General features: G+C 38.0%; 1 protein-coding gene across 6 annotated transcripts in view; it reads right to left on the reverse strand.

The window, feature by feature from the left end:
- Positions 1-16,754, reverse strand: part of MTREX (Mtr4 exosome RNA helicase) — a 45,414-nt gene that overhangs the window by 11,950 nt on the left and 16,710 nt on the right. For 4 of the 6 annotated variants that reach the window (XR_009961888.1, XM_062604302.1, XM_062604299.1 and 1 more), the window contains exons 16-18: positions 5,861-6,011; positions 3,890-4,062; positions 3,391-3,459 (exon numbers count right to left, since the gene is read on the reverse strand). Coding sequence is in view for 5 of the 6 variants with exons in the window: in XM_062604302.1 (XP_062460286.1) it covers positions 3,391-3,459; positions 3,890-4,062; positions 5,861-6,011 (393 nt within the window). In the remaining variant the exon portion in view is untranslated. The remainder of the gene's footprint in view (positions 1-3,390; positions 3,460-3,889; positions 4,063-5,860; positions 6,012-16,754) is intronic. The other 2 variants (XM_062604300.1, XM_062604301.1) reach the window with 2 other exon arrangements.

Here is a 16,754-nt window from a genome sequence, read left to right on the forward strand (position 1 = left end):
ACAGGCCCAACACTGAAGGCAGACCTCATCTTATAAAATAGTATGTGAAAGCTTCCCTGTTTCCAGATACAGATGAGAGTCTTTTCAAAATCCTGTGTTAATTCAGTTTGGTTTTACTGGGCAGTGTTTTTCATTACAAATCTGCCTCATACTGGTTTTTTTTTCACTGCATGTAAAGCAGGGTGGAGCCAGCTAGCATTTCTACAAGATTCTCAGAAGTACTGAAACTGCCATAGTAAACTGAACAGAAAAACAGGGCTATCCTGTTCTACAAGACATGTAACTTCTTCCAGAAATGCAGTTACTTGCTGAGGAAGAAGCTGTTTCTCTGAGTTCAATGCCACATTTGCAGAAAGCACTCACAGCAATGCACAGCACCCTTGCTGATCTCCGAATTGGAACTTTAAAATAATATCCACGTGTACCAAATCAGTGTCCAGACAAAGCCATGGAAAGCTTAATGCTGACTTAAATGAAGAGGAGACGAAACTTACAGCTGCGCATACATGCTACAGAAAATACTAGCATTGGGAATGTCTAGAGAATTACTAGGGGAAAAAGCTTTTTATCAGTAACTGTATTGTAAGCCCATTAATAAAGCAAGAGAATGTCATTAACATTTGCTGTTAATTACTAATATTGTAAGTTTACATATACCAATGGCTTTTAGATAATGCTGACCAGACGTGACTTAATCTAGAACTGCTTTTTGAATACGTATTGTTCCCTTCAATAGGTTTCCTACAGTATTTTAGGTACTGGCATATTTTTATATGCAAGAGTAAAAGGAGGCTAGGACACCCAGTAAAAATTTGTTAGTCACAGACATCTCTATCATATCAACTTTGAATGATTCCTTTGATTTATTCTGCATTGATTCACACGCTTCAAGGGTCACATTCTGTCCTCCTTTGCAGAATACTGCATGACTGGGTGCCTTCCAAGGATTTTAGATTTGCCCTGTATCATCTATTACTTCATGTACCTGAAAATAAAACCAGGTAGGACAGCTGATCACATCAGCAAATCCAGAAATGTGGCAGATAAATTCAGATTCCCAGATCAGTACAAATGGGCCCACTGAAAACTCTATGACCATGACACAGCACTAAAAATGATGTTTATGCAGTAAACATTATAAATAAACATGAACAGGTAAGTACATAAAATTAATATACAAGGATTATAACAATCCAAATAGGGAAGACCAAATTGCAGCATCTTGAATTTTAGTATCAATAACTGTGAACAGACAAAAATGTCTAGAACCAAGGACCAGATGACAACATGAACTATACGCAGCACAAGAATAAAACTAGTATACTGCTGGGACAATCTAGTGGAAATAAAATTTCTTACTCAAAAATAGTTACTCAGCAGTCTACTATAATGTGCAATACATAGTAAGCATCACAGCTTGAAATAAATTTCAGTGTAGTGTCATTCAGAATAAACTGCTATTTGCATTCACAACTGTGGAACACTGCATTGTGAAATTATGCCGCAAAAACATCTAAATATCATTAACAAGGCACATAACTGACATTGACTCATGCTTTTGCTTTCACATTGCAATGAACAAAGAGAATCACTCAGTGAAATACAGGCATACTGCAATGCTGTCAATCTTAATTACATATATTCCTCACTAGAAAAAGGACTTCATCAGAAACTATGATACAGTGAAGAAAAATTTGCAATTAAAGAAAAACTAGTAATAGATGAAATTCAACATCATTTCTGAAAGCAAGTCCAAAGATCTGTCCCAGTTTAGAAGTGGATTAAGGTTTAAAGACATGACATGATAGTGACGTATTTCCAATATTAACTAAATATACTACTACATTAAACAGTAATGGGGAAATGCACCTGTAGGCCAGGACAAAAACACACTGAATAAACACATTAAAACGGGTAAAAGTTGCAGCTTCTTTAAGCCATTTGTTTTGCCTCTGCTTATAAAAACTAGTCTTTCATACTGTTTCTAAAAGTCACATAGCTTTGAGCCTGTTCCATAATTTTCAGCACCTATTCTCATTCTTTCCACAGAAATTGGAAGGAAAAATTCAACCCAGCTGCTAGAACGACATAATGAAAAAAGTTCTGCTGGAGCCAGAGCCATCTCCTGCAGAACAGACCATCATTTCAAAGCTAACATTCAAACCTAAAGGCTTTATACAACAGTAAGACGGGCCAGACAGAGATGGCAAATGTCTATGTGAGTAAAATATGACACAGAAGAAATGCCTCCAGTGACACAGAGGTTGGCAGTTTCATACAGAAGGCTTGGGTGAGAGGTGAATCTGCGTTACTGCTCATATGGCTCTACAAAAAAAAAGGCAGTCTAGAAGCAAAAGTTTAAGCAACAGCAGTAAGTCTAGTTTTCTAACTTGAAAAATAAAAGTGACTTTCAAAAGGAAGATGGAAAACCAAAACAGAATCTTTCTTAGTAAGTTCTGGATGCACACATTTTTTTCATTTTCTCTTTACTGAATATATATTAGAAAAGCACCAAAAGGTGCCACAATGTATAGACACCACCAGAACCTGACAAAGACAACTTCTCATTTTCACCGAGCAATTAATGCCAATGGTCTTCTGCCAAATTTACAGAACAAACGCTACCACAGAAAAATACACTTTAAACTTAGGTTTTAATTTACACAGCAGAGTAGCCTGTCAAAACATTTCTGAAAGTGAGCCCAAAACATCATCTCCGGGGTTATGCACAGACAAACTATAAAAATGGGTATTTGGAAGGAAACCCAAATCTGGCTTCTGTTGCATCACTGCCCTCTGCATTTTCTTCCACATTTCCCCAAATTGATTTCTATTGTTTTGCTCTCTTTTTAACTTCTCAACCCTCAACTCTACAACAGCATCTCAAGGGACAAGCAATCCCATAGCTCAGGCACTAACTTAAGACTCAAGATATAACTCCTCAGTTGAAGATAACCTTCTACATAGAGCCAAATGTCAGTATCCCTGTGGTTTCAGCCCTCACATACAACTTCTATACATTTTCTGAGAGTAGATAACATGCTATCTTTCCCATGAAGGGCTTAAGTGTACAGCTGTTGGGGAAGTATCAGAAAGAAACTAAACAGTTTAGTGCCATGTGCACTTCTGAACTACTTACCCCAGGCACAAAACATTTGCTTCATAAATATGCCAAAAGTTAAAAAATAATCACAGGACTTGGGGTTTGTCCCAATTTCCAGAGCATTTTTCTTTATATTCTCACTTCAGGAAGGCCTAAGATTTTAGTAAATTTGGGGTGAAATTTTTTTTTTTGCCTTTGGAAACTACATAGAACATAGGAGTTTTATTGTATTTTCAGAAAAAGCAGTAATGTATATGTTTTTCTAACAGAGAGAATGTATGTTTTACCTTAGCATTCGATTTCTTAGAGAAATTAACAACCACTCCCCATCCAACGTTATCATCTTCGCATTTCACCTGAAAATATTACAAGATGTTATAACGTAACCCATGGATAATCACATCCCAGCAAGCCCATCTTTTTGTATTTCTGACATTTGTAACAGCAGTCATGGACTGTTATTATTGTGGGTGACGTAGTCTAGTGTTAGGTGTCCCTGCCCATGGCAGGGGGGTTGGAACTTGATGATCTTAAGGTCCTTTCCAACCCTAAATATTCTACGATTAATCATGAAAACAGGTGTTTGGATGTTTTTTTTTTTTTAATTTACTGATGAATGTTAACAAAGAATTATAATGAAATAAAAACTGTTGCTTAGTGTGATACACACAGTTTTTCAAGATGATAAACTGGCAGACACAAACAAAACCTGAAAATTTCATGGATTGGTAAAGATGTGAAACAAAACCAAAACACACACAAAAAAAAATAAATAAATCAAATCACCTTTACCAGTCTTCCTGGCTGTAGAAATGGCAGGCAATACTTTGGTTTGTGAACATATTGTTCAATCTCTTTACTCATTTTTGCAAGCTGCTGTCGGATTTTGTAGTATATGACCACATTTTCTTCATTGGGAATGAGTATTTTGTTGTATTGTCTTTCTAACTTAGTCACTCCTACAATAAAAAGTAAAATCTCATGGAAACAATAACTTCACAGATTTAGAAATCAATGTTTCACTTCCAGGTCTATATAACTAGAATTTTGTCATCATTTTTGGTACTCATTTTCTATTTACAATAATCTATTCTCTGGAAAGCTAGGTATCTATAAATATGTCCACTGAATTTTATTTATAGAAAATTAAATCCTAATAGTATTTTTTTTCTTTTAAATAAACAAGTTTGAGAAAAGAAAGAAGGCTAGACCCCCAACTGTCCAAGAATGACTAATTCAGGGTTCCACACAAGTCCCACAAAACACTTCCAATTATTGTAGGAGGGTATTCACTGCCCACTAGCACTCTTCTACCTCCTCCTATGAAAACAAGATTGCTCAAAGGCATCTTCTAACAAGATGCCTTCCAACAAGAGGGAAGTTGTTAGAAGAAGCTCTTCCTAAGCTGATCTAGAGTCTGATTTCATCATCTGGAAATCAGTATTTTCTTCCTCCAACATTTCACACCTTCTTTAGATGAATCAGTTTCTACTGCAAATATGCTTAATCTCTCACAGTGGTAACACCACTAGTAAACATAAAGAAAGGACTCATCATAAAGATCTTTCTCCTCTCTACCAACTCACCCTCTTGAATGCTATTTGAATGCGTATCAGTGACTCAGAAATCCCACTTCATTGGGACTTAACATGGAATTGTTCCCTATTTTTAGCTACCAACTTTTTGAAGAAAAAAACCTAGCAATCCACACTCATGACGTAATATCCTCCTTGTTTTAAACATCTTCATGTTTTTAATTGCAGCTGATGTGATTATAACATTCTAATGCCCAGTTTGGTGTCTAAACAAAATATGTTCAAGAAATATGAAGAATTTTCTCTAGCTCCATTTCTCTATTTAAGTAGCAGAATTAGAATGCCAGAATGGAGATACAGGCATGCCAATTGAATCAGGGAGGTTCTCAGGAAATACATACTATATTTGACTATTACTGTCTTAACTCTGCACCTGCAAACTAACAAAAACTGCAAAGGGAAATCAAAACTCCCTCTCTGAATGTCTATCCAAGCTACATGCACATGTACACAATCTCTTTTAACATTCAATTAATGAACAGATAAACAGCTCATTCACCAATGGCAGAGGAAGTAGTTACCTCTTGTGTTCTTAAGGTCCTTCTGGGTTAAGTTCTGAAAGAAGCCCCACCCTCAAACACTGGCAGAAATCTTTAGAAATGAACTTTGGCTCATGGAAACAGGCTATCTAAAGATCAAGGCTCAAGTTACTCAGTGGAGTGAAAATATTCTCAGTACTCTCTCAATTTTGCTTTGTATTTTAATTACACGTTTTTTCCTACTGAACAGTGTGCCTGAGTTCTTTTTAGAAATTGTAATGAGATACTAAAATTATGTTTCTTTTAGCTAAGTTCTGCACATCAAAAATGAATAAGACTTCTCTTCTTGGCACCTCCAGCAAGCCACAAGAATTTTTAAATTGTTTTTCCTTCTTTCTGTCCTACAGTTCAGCAATGTGACAAACACTATTGCCTGACTCAGAGAGGAAAGCTCTCTGCATAGGTTGACAGTGCATATCAATATAGGTCTTAAGAACAAGAGGAAATTACTCTTCCTGAAACTGTAACATGACAGCAAATGGTGCAGTGGCTACTGTTGGCAGAGTAAACAAGTACTACACAGGTATAAACTCTTACAAGTGTAATGAAACGTAATTACCCAATCTCACAGTGCAGCATCTTTTATACTGACTCTCCTGAGTACAACATACAGTAATACTTACTTTCTACTATTTCTGGAATAGTTCTGTAATGCTGGAACTGATAGAAGGATTTTTCTAACATGTATTCAGGGTTAATTTCCTCTACTCGAAGCAAGTTCAATACCATGTTGTACGTCAGGTGGAATGCACTGTTTAAAGGATCAGCTGAACCCTGAAAAGGATCCAAGAACACTGGTTAAAAAAATATTAATTGCAGAATATAAGAACAAATCAAACAACTCATGATGCAGCATTTTACATGAGGAGCTGCTTTGATGGACACAACAACTTACTAATTTAGATTACATGTCTCATGAAATCCTCAGCAATTTTATTATGCTGAACATGTAACAGTATTTATGGCTCATTGTACCTATAGTTACACTATAATATTATAAATTAGATCTGAATGAAAGTTCAAATTAAAAACTTCAGATAGTTTTTATAGTCTACTACTTGGGCTCCATTATTTTAACCTTAAAATAATAGTTATTTAACTATTTAAAGCAATCCATTATTTTAACACTCCAGAAAATACTTACTTGCACACCTTTTTCTCTCAAGACTTATGATCACACTGATGTCTTGGGAAGCCTGTCCAAAAATGGGTAGCCTACAACTTCTTTAGCTTAACAAATGTATCATTATAAAATTAATTTATTTTGCAGGTTGCCCAAGAGGGGTTGTGGACTCTCCGCTTGTGGAGATACACAAAAGCCACCTGGACATGGTCCTGGGCAGCCTGCTGTAGATGACTCTACCTGAGTAGGGGGCTTGAACAGGATGACTTCAGAGGTCTCTTACAACACTAACCATTCTGGGATTCTCTGACATTCAGTTTTCTTACAAGATACATGGGAACACAGGAAAAAAGGATACCAGGAAAGTATTCTGGGGAAATATCACATCACTACCTTCTTTCCCCATTCTTATTTTCTAAGAACATCTATTAATGTCCCCTATCAAAAAAAAAGGTACTGGACTACCCAGATCCACCTTTGGCCTGATTCTCTATTGCTGTACTATGTTCTTACTCAAGAGACCTCATCATTGTAAGAAGAGCAAACATTTAATCAATATCAATTAAACCAACCAGGTATTCAAAGAACATACGGAACAGTTAAACAGTGCTGTCAAAGGAAGATAGAGAAGATCTCAACACTACAGCCTCTCTGAGCAAAGGGCAAACTTGAGAAACTGTCTCTCACTTAAGTGTCAGAACAGAAGGACATCCTTATATTACCCATCCTTCGATAACCAAATTAAGTCACTGCAGCTAGATGATGGAGACCCAAAACTTCTGAAGTATGAAACTGCCCAATTGCAGGGCATAACCTTTCATCTAAAAAAGCACTGGTATCAAAGGAACAGGTGCCTGGCAGTTCTTCAGAGAGGATCCAAGGGAAATCAAGGAGTTAGAAGAAGAAAATTACAATTTCTATCCAACAAAAGGAATGGAAACCAGAAGAAACAGACAGCTGGATTTTACAGAAACAGAAGACTTCCTATAAAACCAAGTCAGATGCCACAAATCTGTCCAAGCTCTCTGATGGTGTTAAGTATGTGGATTACCATTCTTCCTTGATTCCCAAGAAGTTTATGATAACACACTCCCTAACCCCACCAAATAAATGTAATTAAGTCTGTAAGGCATTAAAAAAAAAAACCAAACTCTTGTGAATTACTAAAGTAAAACAGTGTAATTTGGTATTTTTTTCAAAACAAAGTTTCCTAATGGAGACTCAAAGGTCTGGACTTAAAAGAAACCTAGGAAGGGCATACACAGAAAAATAGCCACGTCTGCTAAAAATTCTACAAGATCAGTGAAGACACCAGCAATCCAGAGAGTTGCATGATGAGGAATAAGCAAGTGTTCCCATTTCAACAAGACCTATGATAAAATTCAGTTATGATTAAACCTTTTACATTAGTAATAACTAAAACAGGTATTAGGAACATCAGGATTTCAAAACGTATTTTTCATACAGCTCTGTGATTGCTGAAAGTTCAACATGTTCTGTCAGACATTTTAGAAGCTCAGGGATGGCTGACACTTGGAAAAACACCCCTCTGAGCATTCTTTTAAGCTCAGTATTTTCTTTACCTAAAACCAATTATATCATATTCTTTTGCAACTCATTTACAAAAAAGCATACCAAAAAGCCCCTGATGATCAGTTTGTATCTACAAATGCTGAAATTTAGACCAAGTGCTCTCCTAGATCAACCTAAGCCTGATGGATTTTAAATGACATTACCACAGTATACTTTTTTCCTTTTTTTTTTTTTCTATTTTAAATATATTGTCAGGAATTCTGATTACTACATCCACTGATGCACTGTTCTCAGATTTAATTATATAGTATTTAATTATATATATTAGTTATATATATTTAAGATATATATTAAATATATATATTTAATTATATATATCAGTTTGAATCTGAGACTCCTTCACATGTAGATTTAAGAATACAGTAATCCTGTTTGCTTTATGTAAGATACAGAGTCTTATGAGATTATCTTGCAAATGCCAGAATCCTACTCACTGCATGATTGTTTTCTCTCAGAAAAAAAACAAACAGCTGTTACAGAGAAGCCTTCAGCATATGTTTATACTAAGAAAGTACCAACATGAATATATGTACAAGTTTAAGATAAATCATACAGTCTAATGTTTTGCTATCCATGGCCAGAGACTCATTCAGTCATTCTAGCTTACATCTATGAGTAGACTAAATACTTATCTAGGTTTTCACCTCAAGTGATGCACCACAGAACAGAAATATCTCTTAAATTATATCATGAAATCTGTATTTAAAATAACACCATCAGTTCTGACATTACCATGAATGGATTTCTACTAACAGAAATACATCAATAAGTAAGCCACCAAAAGCCAAGCTGCAGTGTAAGGAAGAAAGCTCAAGTTCCTACAGATGTCTTTGGTATGATACACCAAAGATTGAGAACTTCTCTTGCTGATGCTAACCAATGCGTAACACAGCTTTTTCTTTAGACCTGATAGAAGGATTATGTACCCCAGGTCCAGGCTATTTGTCTAAATACATCAGTCACTATAGAAAAGAGAAATCACCACTAAAAATAGCTAGCTTCTCTACAACAGACAATGCCATTTAAAGAATGGTATTTACAGAAGAATGGCACAGCAATTATGCCAGTGTCAGCTAATGGTGGGTCAGATTCTTTCCTACAGCAACACCCACTGCTGTAGCCAGGCATCAACTAAAGCAGCTGGAATACAACCACCAGCTGGCTATAGCCCTCAACATACCTACAAACTGCTTCAATCACAGCATGAATCCCTTTCCATTCTTGACAATGTTACTTAGCTTTAAGGCATAACCTGTGTGGTTGAAAGATTACACCATGAATCCCTTTCCATTCCATAGCTGGCAAAATGAAGATGCTAAGCCACTGCTCATCATATTTGAAAAATCATGGAAGTCAAGTGAAGCTCCTGATGACTGGAAAAAGGGAAATATAACCACCATTTTCAAGAAGGCAAAAATGGATGACCTGGGGATTTACAGACCAGTCAGTCTCACCTCTGTGCCTGCCAAAATCTTGGCGCAGATTCTCCTAGAAGGCATGCTAAGGCACATGAAAAACAACAAGGTGCTTGGTGACAGCCAGCATGGCTTCACTAAGGGGAAATCCTGCCTGACCAATTTGGTGGCCTTCTGTGATGGGGCTATGGAACTGATGGACAGGGGTAGAGCATCTTGTGCAAAGTGTTCGACACTGTGCTGCACAACATCCTTGTCTCTAAATTGGAGAGACATCAATTTGATGGATGGACCACTCGGTGGATAAAGAACTGGCTGGATGGCCACACGCAAAGAGTGGTCTCCAGCTGGAGACCAGTAATGAGTGGTGTCCCTCAGGGATCGGTGTTGGGACCAGTCTTGTTCAACATCTTTGTCACTGACATTTACAGTGGGATTGAGTGTGCCCTCAGCAAGATGACACCAAGCTGTGTGGTTTGGTTGATACGCTGGAGGGAAGGAATGCCATCCAGAGGGACCTTGACATGCTTGTGAGGTGGGCTGATGCCAACCTCATGAAGTTTAACCATGCCAAGTGCAAGGTCCTACACCTGGGTTGGAGCAATCCCAGGCACAGCTACAGGTTGGGCAGAGAAGAGATTCAGAGCAGCGCTGCAGAGAAGGAATTGGGGGTTTTGGTCGATGAGAAAATGAACATGAGCCAGCTTCAGTGTGTGCTTGCAGCCCAGAAAACCAACCGTATCCTGGGCTGCATCAAAAGGAGCGTGACCAGCAGGTCGAAGGAGGTGATCCTGCCCCTCTACTCTGCTCTTGTGAGACCTCACTTGGAGTATTGTGTGCAGTTCTGGTGTCCTCAACATAAAAAGGACATAGAACTGTTGGAACAAGTCCAGAGAAGGGCCACGAGGATGATCAGGGGACTGGAGCACCTCCCATACGAAGACAGGCTGAGAAAGTTGGGGCTGTTCAGCCTGGAGCAGAGAAGGCTGCGTGGAGACCTCATAGCAGCCTTCCAGTATCTGAAGGGGGGCTATAGGGATGCTGGGAATGGACTCTTCATTAGGGACTGTAGTGACAGGACAATGGGTAACAGGTTCAAACTTAAACAGGGGAAGTTTAGATTGGATGTAAGGAGGGTGGTGAGGCACTGGAATGGGTTGCCCAGGGAGGTTGTGAATGCTCCATCCCTGGCGGTGTTCAAGGCCACGTTCCACAAAGCCTTGGGTGGCATGGTTTAGTGTGAGGTGTCCCTGCCCATGGCAGGGGGGTTGAAGCTATGTGATCTTAAGGTCCTTTCCAACCCTAACTATTCTACGATTCTATTCCTGACAACATTACATGGTTTTAAGGCATAACGCAGCTGTGTGCTTGAAAGATTACCAATTACCAAATAAAGAATAAAATCCTAAGTGTCACATTGTCATTTAAATGCGATAATAAAGCGAGAAAACAGAGTTGTTACACAACTAAAATATATGCACAGAACATGCCCAGAAACACTAAGCAATTCCTGAAGATTCACTTTAAAGCCTTTTATAAAATCAGCACAGTTCAACTGTGGAGTGATTTAAAAACAAACTAAAAAACTAGCTATTTCAAAGATTATATAAAGCAGACTTATTTGAAAGGCAGCACTTGAGCCAGCTGCTGATGTGGCAATTTTTATTTTAAACACACGATCAGTATTTTACAAGTTGAAAATAAAGATCATTCTATTAAGACAAAGCAGTTAAAATACAAATCCTTTTTTGGCAAAAACTGTGAATTGTTCCTGTTCCTTCACCTCATAAACAGATCTTTGTCCAAGTTTCAGAAATTTTTCTCAGTGTAGGCAAAACTACATTTGAAATCAAAAGCTCTGAGCAGCTTATTTTTTCTGAAAATTGGAACCATTACTTCTCCAAACTAAATACAGTCATAGTAGCTTTACTGTATTACGCCTTCAGCACAGCCAGTGAATTCTGCAGTGTGCATTAGTTTCTACTGTCTACCCCAGTAGACTTGCATCTAACAGGCAGATGTTACCATTTACCCAGCACTCAAACCAGTAGCAACATACAGATTTTTCAGCTGCATTAGGAAACCTTGTATACAAATACAGTTGTTCTTCCATACCAAGTACACAAAACTAAGTAGACAACCAGCCTCTTCTGGCAAATTATAAAGATCACATGATTACTGAAGAGGCAATCAGTGGTTACCTTAAGACACCTATCAGATACGTATGGTAGAGAGAACGAAGTAGGGATATACTGAGGAGAGGAACATGCAAAAGGTGAGAACCTTTCCTAACTTGCTCTTGAAGAGACTACACATATAGTGTTCAACTATCCTGCATTGTGCTTGCTGCTAAGATACAGTAAGAGGCAAATCAGTTTAACTTACATTTTCTCCATGATGGTTTGGCTCTTCTTGCAATCCCTTTCTCTGCTCAATCCCTGTGCCACCAGCTCCCAGATGGATTCCTTTTCTTTCTCACTTTCTTAAAAATACTGTGAAATATGTGCATGCCATTTAGCTCACCCTCTACCATAGATTCTTCCACCACAATCCATCAACCTTCTCTTTGACAAGCTACAGCATGAAATCACCAGCATCAACCTCTGTCAGTCTCTGAGGAAGCCTCTCTCTTGTCTCCAGAGAAAAGGCATCACATTAGAGAAAGGAAGAATGACCAACCACTCATGAAGATATCAGGCAAAAGCCCAGCTGATCAGACCTGCAGCAAAAACTGCTGAGAAATACTACCCTGAACAGGCATCAAGAAGTCAGTTTCAAACACCCAGTGTCCATGACTTTACTGTTGGTGGAGCTCTACAGTCTCCTCTCTGCAAGTAATACCCCTCCTGATCACTTCAAAGAGGGCAGTCCCCCCATCCCAGATCTTCCAACACACAGTAGCAACAGCTTTATTTCTGAATATTTTCTAAAAAACAGCACAATTTTGCAAGATTTTTATGCCTCTTAATGAGAACTGCCTGGATACAAGAGAACAGCTTGGATACATCAACTAAACTTCTCAGAAATTAATGCACTTGCAACCATTTCACTTCTTGAGAAATACTAAGCCAATTTACCAGTAGGACCCTTTCAAGTTTTCCAAGATTTGGGTTGCAAGAGAAAGATTTAAGCTGATAATGTTAAAAATCAAGAACACGATCATAAACATTTAATTACAGAATTAGTTTCAGAATCATTTGAGAGCTATCTGAAAATTATAACTGCTGTATGCTGTGCCCTGTTCAACTGCCAACAATTTCAGGGCAGAGTATCTTCTTAATACAATCACATAATGCAACAGAGCATTCAGCATTTATCAGTCCTTCCATTTCTTCCCTATGTAAACTAGAAAGATCTTTAAATATTGGGAAAGCGGAAGACTAGTGTCTGGAATGGATATTCACAAGGGGGTTTCAATTTTTTTTCATTACTGCAAGACTTGGAAGCCTCCTCTAAGCAGGGATGTAAGAGCTGTCATTGCTGCATTATGGCACACAGTACTGAGCAAGACGTACATTTGGTAAGGGTTACTCTGTCTGTTCTCTTTTACAGTGGGAGAAAAATATTTACATTTTCAAAACTGTTCCCATGCAGAGAGAGGAACAAGTTTTGCACATCGCTTTCTTGCTCTCCAGCCTGTCATGGAAAACATGTATGAAGCTTTCACAGGGAACACCAGATGGCAAATACTGTCTGAAGCTAACTCACATGGACATTACGAACTAACAAAGGCAAAAAAGGGCAACTTGCAAAGCATCAATAAACTATCTTCCTTAATGACACAAACCACGTACACTACATATTTATGCTATTTGGTTCACTGATAGTTTCATTTGTTTAACCGGGCTTCCAGAAATAAGCTGAATGAATAGGTTTCTAAAAAGGAAAGAAAGCACTGCTTTACAAAAAGAGCAAAGAACAGAACACACTGATTAAAAGACCCCTCTCTTTTTTCCTCACATGGGGAAGCAAGTACACTTAGCTGTCTGTGACAGTCATCACTAAAAATTTCTATAAAAAAAAAAAATTATTAAATGAAAAGTATGAGCCTCATACTTGACTGTGAGACACAGAAACACTTTTAGTGAAATATTAACAGAACACATTTTTCCACTATCAGTCACAGCTACCACACAAATAATCAGATCTCTCTCAGAAATATCAAAAAAGACTGCACAGTTATACTGAGAACATAATTATCCTGAGCTATATCAGCATAACTGCAAAACCGATAAACCCCCTTCTGTGAGGTTTAACAGGCAATGGCAAGCAGCTATTTGAAACACAAATTTACTACCAGTCTGGCTCACTGCTTTTCCTCAAAAACAGTTGCACCACCACAAACAGAAGCCACGGTGGGTGGCAAAATACCGCTTCAGCAGGCTTTGCCGATGAAAATACCTCAGGCTTGGGTTCCACAAATGCTCTGGTTGTAATAAGAGACTTAAAAGGAAAAAAATGTATCTCAATTCCTCTCGCATGCAATTACTGCCGCCTGAAGTCATTCTGAATGACTGAACTTTTCAGTCATATACCCTCTCCAATACAGTATCTCCTACCACCGTAACTATCCTTAGTTTTACTTCAGTCTGGTAACTCCAAGTTCTGTTCTTTCCGTAAGCTTTCTGTCTTCTTTCTGAAGAAGAAGAATACGGAAGAAACCCCACACACTTGTGTTGAGGCATCCCAATTTAACAAAGCAATATTTAAACTTTCATGCAAATATTTAAAACTACAAATAACTTATAGAGACATCACACTTAAAAAAATTTAAAACTTGGTCTCCCCAAACCAAGATCTCAGCACTGCTACATTAACTGCTCTGCACAGGACACATATGGGGGGGTGGGGGGTGGTAAAGGTAATTTAACATGTATTCAAACACCACACTGTGCAATGATTCTTTCAGATCTGAGCTGGACTGGTAACTGTATTTGTATACTACTTTTAAGAGATTAATTTTGCTCCTTCTAAGTTGGATGAACTCAAAGAAAGTTGAAATGGAAAAAAATAAATGGCACTCAGAAGCTAGCCAAGATCCTCAGCACTCACTGGTTTCAGATTTACTACTATAGGTATCCAGTCAGTAGTGTAGCAATTTACAATTTCATTCAACATTCAGTATGTTTTAACTTAAAGGAAACGTGTGGCCGAGCAAAAATATATACTTCTACAAAAAGTGAAAATAGAAAAAAATGTAAAAAAGAAAATTTGCCTTCTGTTCACCTCGCAGTTCTCTCTTTGTTTTAAGCAAGAAGAAAACCAAATATAGCTTCATCAATCAAAACACATCTACATTGGTAGTGATGGGTTTACCAAAGTAAAATAAAATTTCCCCAAAGTCTGTCACTTGGGGTAAACTGCCTTCCACAGACTGACCTAATAAAACTTCAAGTAACTTGTGGTATTAGCAAGCAGCAACTAGCAAGCCACAATTAATACCAGTTAGCTTAGTCCTTCTGGCTCTGGAAAAGCCTGAAGTGAAGTTCAAGAGTGACTAACCATTTTACACACCATCTGACAAAACCTATCTTGTTAAGTACTTTCCCAAACTGAATTTTGCAATGGCTTTTCTAGAGAATGGCAGTGCCAACCTCCAGCTGAAGTCTGTTTCTCTCCCAAACTAGGTTTTGACAACTTTCTCAGATCCTCCCTTCCTTGTCTTCTTGCTTCCCCTACCCCGTAAGTAAGCTTTAAATCAAACTAAGGTACAATAGTATAACCTCATAGAAGCCTTCCAGTATCTGAAGGGGGGCTATAGGGATGCTGGGAATGGACTATTCATTAGGGACTGTACTGATAGGACAATGGGTAACGGGTTAAAACTTAGGGGAAGTTTAGATTGGATATAAGGAAGAAGTTATTTACTGCGAGGGTGGTGAGGCACTGGAATAGGTTGCCCAGGGAGGTTGTGAATGCTCCATTCCTGGCGGTGTTCAAGACTAGGTTGGACGAGGCCTTGGGTGATATGATTTAGCGTAAGGCGTCCCTGCCCATGGCAGGGGGGTTGGAACTAGATGATCTTAAGGTCCTTTCCAACCCTAATTATTCTATGATTCTAAGGAACAAGCAACCTCATAGTCAAAGATAAGTGAACTACTTCTGCATAAACCAGTGTTTCTTTCCTACATATTAACCACTGTTTTTCCCGAATTCTGATTTATTGCATTTTTTAAACAGTATTACAGAACTAGGGAATTTCTCACAACCCAGGCAAGAGTTTTACTTGTTTGATAACACTTTCTATGTTAAGAAATGCACACAAAATAACACTGGTGGCCAGGGCTTACTATTAATTCCTACTGCAGACACTTAGTACTTTTGCAAAAGCATAGCTAACTTCCAGCAATTTTATGAGGAAGATTCTTTTTCAGAAACCTCTTCCTTCTAGCATATGAAGCTTAAAACATTACCTTCTCCTCATTTCAATCTTACATTTATTCCTCATCAGCTTATACTTATTTATTTTTATGTAAATACTGGTATTCACACTAACCAATTTTCTTTGTACTTGGGAGTCTGAAAGAACAGCCATATGTGATACACAGGTGATTAAAATACAGAATATATAATGATGCTGCCTTAATTATGATGGAATTCTGATCTGCCCTTTCACATTTAAGAAAGGGCATTCCAACAGCTTCACAATGATCTAAAAGGGAACTGTGCAGACAGGCAGGAAGTTAAAGAGAAACATGTTCAACTTTATGAATTGCTATCCTGTTCACTTGCCTAGTAGTTTAAAACAACCTAAGAGTCAAAGTAAAATACAAAAAGACCAGACAGATTTCTAATAGCAGCATACAGGCCAAATAAGCACAGTACTGCCAACTCTATAAATGAAGGCTCTGCCAGGAACCAGATGTAGCTAGTGGAATACGTCCTACAGTTTGGCATCCGGGCACTTTATGTTCCATACGCAAATGAAAAGGAAAGCATAGTACTGCATATTTTATCTGGCTAGATGAATGTTTTCTTTCAATTTTTCAGTCCATCTAACTTCTCCTGTGAAGGAATAAGTAAGATGCAAAGAACTGATACACTCCAATTTGAGGCTCAAAAACCTACTTACATTAGCACATTTTCTTTCATTATGCAATCATTTATTTCCATAACATAATTAGCTTAAGATGTTTGTCTTTCAGAGACATAACAGATTACCACTGTTCCGTAACTCAGTTGTCTCTGTAGGAATACATGCTTGTAACATGACCAAATTCCAGCTACAGAGATGCTCTGGTTTCAAAGGCCACCTAGCATCAAGGAGAAGCTTTTCATTTCCTATCTAATCTAACAAAATGTAGCTAAAGAAACAAACCCCCCCAAAAAACCAACCCAAAAACCAAACCCCCCAAAAAACCCATCAAGTATTTCTTAGTATTACTG

Source organism: Pezoporus occidentalis, unplaced genomic scaffold (genome assembly GCF_034315485.1).
Source record: "Pezoporus occidentalis ecotype Australia unplaced genomic scaffold, CSIRO_AGI_Poc_V1 ctg85, whole genome shotgun sequence".
Taxonomy (NCBI): Eukaryota; Metazoa; Chordata; class Aves; order Psittaciformes; family Psittacidae; genus Pezoporus; species Pezoporus occidentalis.